Source organism: Acomys minous (assembly GCF_964271855.1).
Source record: "Acomys minous genome assembly, chromosome: 8".
Classification (NCBI taxonomy): Eukaryota; Metazoa; Chordata; class Mammalia; order Rodentia; family Muridae; genus Acomys; species Acomys minous.
The window spans coordinates 62,934,550-62,940,170 of record NC_140489.1 but is presented as its reverse complement, the minus strand read 5'-3'; the positions used below and the strand labels follow the sequence as shown (position 1 = coordinate 62,940,170).

The following is a 5,621-nucleotide window of genomic DNA, read 5'->3' as shown; positions in this document are numbered from 1 at the left end:
TCCTGGGAAGGGGAGAGGAATTACTTCCTAATTTTCGGTGTTAAAGAGTTGCTACTCTCAGAGTGTTGGCAGTCTCACCTCTCAGCCAGTCTCCTCAGCATGATGCCGTTTAGCCTTTCTCCCTGAAGCAAACGTGTTGAAAGGCTTTTTTAGGTTAAACTCTATAAACATGTTTCAAGCATCTCCCTTAGCCAATCTGTACATGCTACATGGTGGCCTACAACTGTCTGTTACTCTAGTCCCTGGAAATCTGAAACCCTCCCCCGGCTTCCACAGACACCTGCCCATATATGGCGCACATACAAGCATGAAGGCAAACAGGCTTACACATAAAATGCAAATAAACAAACCTTAAAACAAAGGTTAAGAATCACATGGGGACTGCTCCAATATGGCAACAGTATGGCAACATTTTGGAATGAAATCCCTAATTGGTGACGAAGGTGTGTAGAAACAGAAACTTTCATATAGTTCAAGTGGAAATGTAATATGGAGTAAATGGTAAGTGGTCCCTAAAAAAAATTTAAACATAGAATTACCACCAGAGCCAGTAATTCCTCTCTTAGAGTATGTATCTACAATAAATGGAAAAAGAAAAAAAGATGCGATACTCGCACACAAATGTTTGTAGATAGCGTTAGTTACAATAGTCAAAAGATGAGAATAGATTTTTAAAATGTGCATCTATAAACAATGGAATATAATTCAGACATAGAAAAGAAGGAAGTTCTGAAATAGTTTATTATGTAGATGAGCACTGAAAGCATTGTGCTAAGTGAAATGAGCCCAATGCCAAAGGACAAACATGCATTCCTTAGGTGGACTGTGTGCCTGCTGTAGGAGAGCTTACAGAGACAGAGCCGTGGTGAGGTCCAGGGCCTGGCAAGACAAGGGAGATGGGTTACCTAGTGAATACAGAGTTTCTCTTTGGAGAGATAAACATTTTTTGGCAACAGATAGTGGTAATGGCTTTACAACATTATAAATGTACTGCCAAGGAAGTACAAAGTAAATAGTGGAAATGCCAAGTTTTATGCTGCATGTCTTTTTACTACAAATAAAATTAAAAAGGAGGAGGAAGAGGGGGAGGAGGAGGAAGAGGAGGAAGGATTAGAATAAGAATCAAACTATACTTACATCATGACCATTGCTTATTCCCCTGGAGTTGCTTCAATATTTTTTAATTAAAATTTTAAGTTACGGGCCAGGCGTGGTGGTGTACAACTTTAATCCCAGCAGTTGGGAGGCAGAGGCAGGTGAATCTCTGTGAGTTCAAGGCCAGCCTGGTCTACAAAGTGAGTCTAGAACAGCCAAGGCTACACAGAGAAACCCTGTCTTGAAACAAACAAACAAACAAACAATAACAGCAATAACGAAACCAAAAAATTTAAGTTACATTTTAGTGTGTGTGTGTGTGTGTGTGTGTGTGTGTGTGTGTGTGTACATCAGAGGACAACTTGCAGGAGTTGGTTCTCTCCTTCTACCAACTGGGTCCCAGGGATCAAACTTAGATTTTCAGGCTTGGCAGCAAGTACCTTTACCCACTGGGTCACCTTGCCAGCCTATTGGCACTGTTTTGATTTTTACAGATCTAATTAGAACAGACTAGAAGATACTTAACTATAGGACCAATAGATACAATATCAGAGGATATAACTCTAGTGGTGTAATTGACAGAGTCTATGTTTATTTAAGGATCCAGAATTAGTTTTAAAAATATAAATTGTATTATTTCTGTGTATGGGTGTGTGTCTCTGTGTGCATGTGGGCTCCCAGGGAGGCCAGAAGAAGATGCTCGATCCCAAGGAGCTGGGGTTATAGGCAGATAAGAGTGTCGGGAACGGAATTCCAATGGGAGAGTAGCAAAGATTCTCTAACCATTGAGAAACCTCTCCTGTCCAAAGGATCCAGAATTTAAATTCCAGTTTCTGAGTTTAGGGTTTGTGTCCTTTCTGAAGAAGAATCATCATTGAATGTTGACTTAAATAGAGCCAGAGTAGATTTCTTGAACACCTTGACATTCTCCCCGGTGAATAAATAGAGGATGGGAGAAAAGACAGTATTGAAAGAAATAGTGACGGCTGAAAGTCCCAGAGTCAACTGGAGGGCAAGTGACTGGTTCTTAGTGAGAACCAAGCCACTGCATACATGGTAAGGCATCCAGCTCACAAAGAAAGAGACGACAGCAGTCAGCATGACCTTGAAGGGCTTGCTGGATTTAAAGAGCCCCTTCTCTTTCATCTTGGTGGCCACCCTTTTGTAGCAGACGATGATGACAAGGAAGGGCAGAAGGAAACCCAGCAGGAAGCGACCGATGAAACAGGCTGTATGAATCCATTGCCTTAACGCTCGCTTCTCTCTGCTGTCCCAGTTGGCAGACACAACGTAGTTATTTTGGCATACCACTTTCCCCTTATGGTCATCATGCGTCTCCCTGAAAACCAAATAGGGCGTGCTGAGGATAACGGCAGAAATCCAGATTCCCACGACAATTTGGGAAGCCCATCGTGGGTTTCGGTGCTGCTGGGACCACACTGGGTGAAGAGTGAGAAGATAGCGATCAACGCTGATGGCGGAGAGGAAGAAAACAGAGGCAAACATGCTCAGAGACAAAGTGCTGTTGAAGACTTTGCACAAGACGGTTCCAAAGGCCCAGTGGTTGTCCTGAAGGAAGGAGGTGCCCATAAATGGCAGAATCAAGGTAGAAATAAAATAGGAGAGAATGAGATGAAAAAACAAGAGAGTATTGACAGTCCTTTTCATCTTGAATTTCAGCATCCAAAGACAGAGGCCGTTGCTGATGGTACCAATTATAAACGATGTGAACAAAGAGACACCAATGATGATTCTGAGGGCAGAAGTTGAAACTCCAGTGCTATTTCTTACTATAGTAGAGACATTGGTTGCATGACCAAAAGAATTGATTCGATCCATAATCATCTATGGAGGGAGAAACAGAGGGGGAAAAATGAAGAACAGCAGCAAAGATTAGATGAATTACAGTAGTAACTTTACCATAGCAGTAGTCCAAAGGGTAATATTTGAACAGCGGCAAGCATATTTCTCTAGAAGCATTTATCAGTTGCTTTCAAATCCAGCCTTTTTTATATCAGAAATTCAGATAAATCTTAATTTAAAAATAGAAATACTCCAGATGATATGTATTAAATGAACACAAATAATATTCCTCCCAGCAACAATTGCATTTGTGTAAGCTTAAGATACTACAATTAGATCTGCTTCATAACCTATTTATATGGTATTATCTAGTATTCTAATAATTGTGTGTAACAGTAAGACTGACCTTCATAAAGGAATCCAGGACTACCACAAGATCACCAAATGCCTTCTGAGTTACAAATAAAAGGAGGAAATGTGTTTTTGGATTGAGAAAGAAATTTTTTTGGGGGAGGGAAGGGGGAGAGGGAAAGAAATAAGATAATGCACATTTATCCAATATTTGTGAAAGTTAGAATTATTCTATAAAAATAACTTTTTTTGATTTTTTTCATAAATCCTATAAGGCAAATATTTTCTCTCTCCTTTGTTCTGTTTTGTTGAGACAGGGTCTTACACAGTCCCATCTGGCCTCAAACTTTCCATGTAGCCAAGGATGACCCTCCAGATAGCACATGTAGTGTGTTGGGATTAGAGACATGGGCTTCCACATACAGCATTGAGGCACTCTTCAGGCAGAGGAGAGAATAGAGCTCCAAGTGGTAAAATGTCTTCTGTCCACCCACATCTTCCACCATGCCTCCACTGTGGCGTGTGGGGATCCTTTCCAAGGGTCCTGCCCAAACAGAGCAGATGCTGTGTTCTTAGCGCTGAGGTGGAGGCAGAGGAAGGGGGATCCCTGGAACCTAATGGTCGGTCTGTCTAGACTAACTGGTAAAAGGCAGCCCCAAGGAAATAAGCAGCTGGCCATAATGGAAGTATGGTTTGTTTTGGTTTTTTTGCTTTTTGTTGTTGTTGTTGTTTTTTAAAATTATTTTCTATTTGTGGTAAAAAAAAAAAGAGCACTCGCTCATGTTAGTTCTCTGAAAACTGGTAGTTCATGGGAAGTATCTCTGATAATGCTTCTTGAATCAGTGTATTTAAATATTTTTTAAAACATCCAGTTTCTTGAATAGTGGTTCCTGTGGTGTCAAAATATAAAAAATGATAATGATGTAGAAAATAGCTGTTATTACAAAGTCTTATCAATAAAATGGTGTTTTACAAATGGGGTAAAGGAATGGAAATTACTAATGATGCACTGTTTTTCCATTGAAAAAAGACATTCTGAGAAAATAGAGAGAAAAAGAAAATAGTTGCTATTTAAAAGCACAATTGCTAGAGGCAGCTCAGTCAGGAAAGCACTTGCCTTGGGAGTATGAGGCTCTGAATCCAGTGTCTAGAACCCATGTGCAAAGGTGAGGTGCTGGTCATTACGGCACATGTCTTTAATCCCAGCACTCAGGAGGCAGAGGCAAGTGGATCTCTGTGAGTTCAAGGCCAGCCCGGTCTACCTAGTGAGTTCTAGGACAGCCAGGGTATGTAGACAGATCCCGTCTCAACCAAACCAAATGAAATGGGAACAAAAAAGTGATGTGTGAGGGCTGGGGAGATGGCTCATTGACTAAGAGCACCTGCTGTTCTAGAAGAAGATCGTGGTTTGGTTCCCAGCACCCACCTGGCTGTTCACAATCATCTACAGCTCCAGTTCTAGGGCTCATGTCCAAGTACGGTGTCACATGCTGTATTTCCAAGAGGGGGGAGGCAGGGGCGGAGGCAGAGGCCGAGATGGCAGGATGCTCAGGCTTGATGGTCAGTCAGTCTAGACTAATTGGTGAACCTCAGACAAGTGAGAGTCCTCATCTCAAAGGGAGGTGCCTCAGGAACCTTCGACTAGCTAATCTTTAGGAGAATCTATTTATTCAGATGACAGGGCTAGGAGAAACCTTCTGTGCCCTGGGATCTTACCTCAGAGCTGTGTGTTCATGCCCGGTGGTCTGAGATGGGCAGGCAGGTGCAGTCTTCTCTGCAAGGGAAGGGGAAGCAATCAGAGACTGCCTATGTTTTGTTTCCCCCCTCTGCTGGCTGCTGCTACTCCTCATGCTACAGCTGAGAGTTTTAAAGCTCCTCTCCTTCTCCTTTCTGGAGAATGTACTGTTGTGGAGGTGGAGTCACACCCAGGATTACTTCTCCAAATCATTTCTCCATTTCAAAACGAGAGTCAAACATTTTCCCTGAGCACTCTTTTTCAGTTAAGGTTAATCAGATAATTTCAGGTGTGAAAACAGTGGTTTAACTCATAGCGTCAGGTTTGGCTGTCCCATCTGACAGGCTTGGTTCTGGGATTTCACAGGCACATGGACCATCAGCATTAGGCACACAGCAAAGATGACAAGTATGAGATGCAGCTGACATCGGACCTGGAAATTAGCCAGCTGGTCTTGCTAGAGAGGAAAGTGTTAAAGAGGAAAAACTTTAAAAAAACAAATTGTTTGGTTTTGTTTTATGTGCATTAGTGTTTTGCCTGCGTGTATGTCTGTGGCTGTTGCATCTTGGAGTTAAAGACAGATGTGAGCTGCCATGTGGTTGCTGGGAGTTGAACCTGGTCCTCTGGAAGAGCAGTC

At 42.1% G+C, this 5,621-nt stretch overlaps 1 protein-coding gene across 1 annotated transcript; it reads right to left on the bottom strand.

The window, feature by feature from the left end:
- Positions 1-723: 723 nt before the first annotated feature.
- On the bottom strand, positions 724-5,098 carry GPR33 (G protein-coupled receptor 33). Its single transcript, XM_084792933.1, has 2 exons — positions 4,966-5,098; positions 724-2,940 (listed from the first exon to the last, which is right to left on the bottom strand). Exon 2 carries the CDS (start codon positions 2,938-2,940, stop codon positions 1,915-1,917), a length of 1,026 nt encoding a protein of 341 aa, XP_084649059.1. The 5' UTR covers positions 4,966-5,098; the 3' UTR covers positions 724-1,914.
- Between the last annotated feature and the right edge of the window lie 523 nt (positions 5,099-5,621).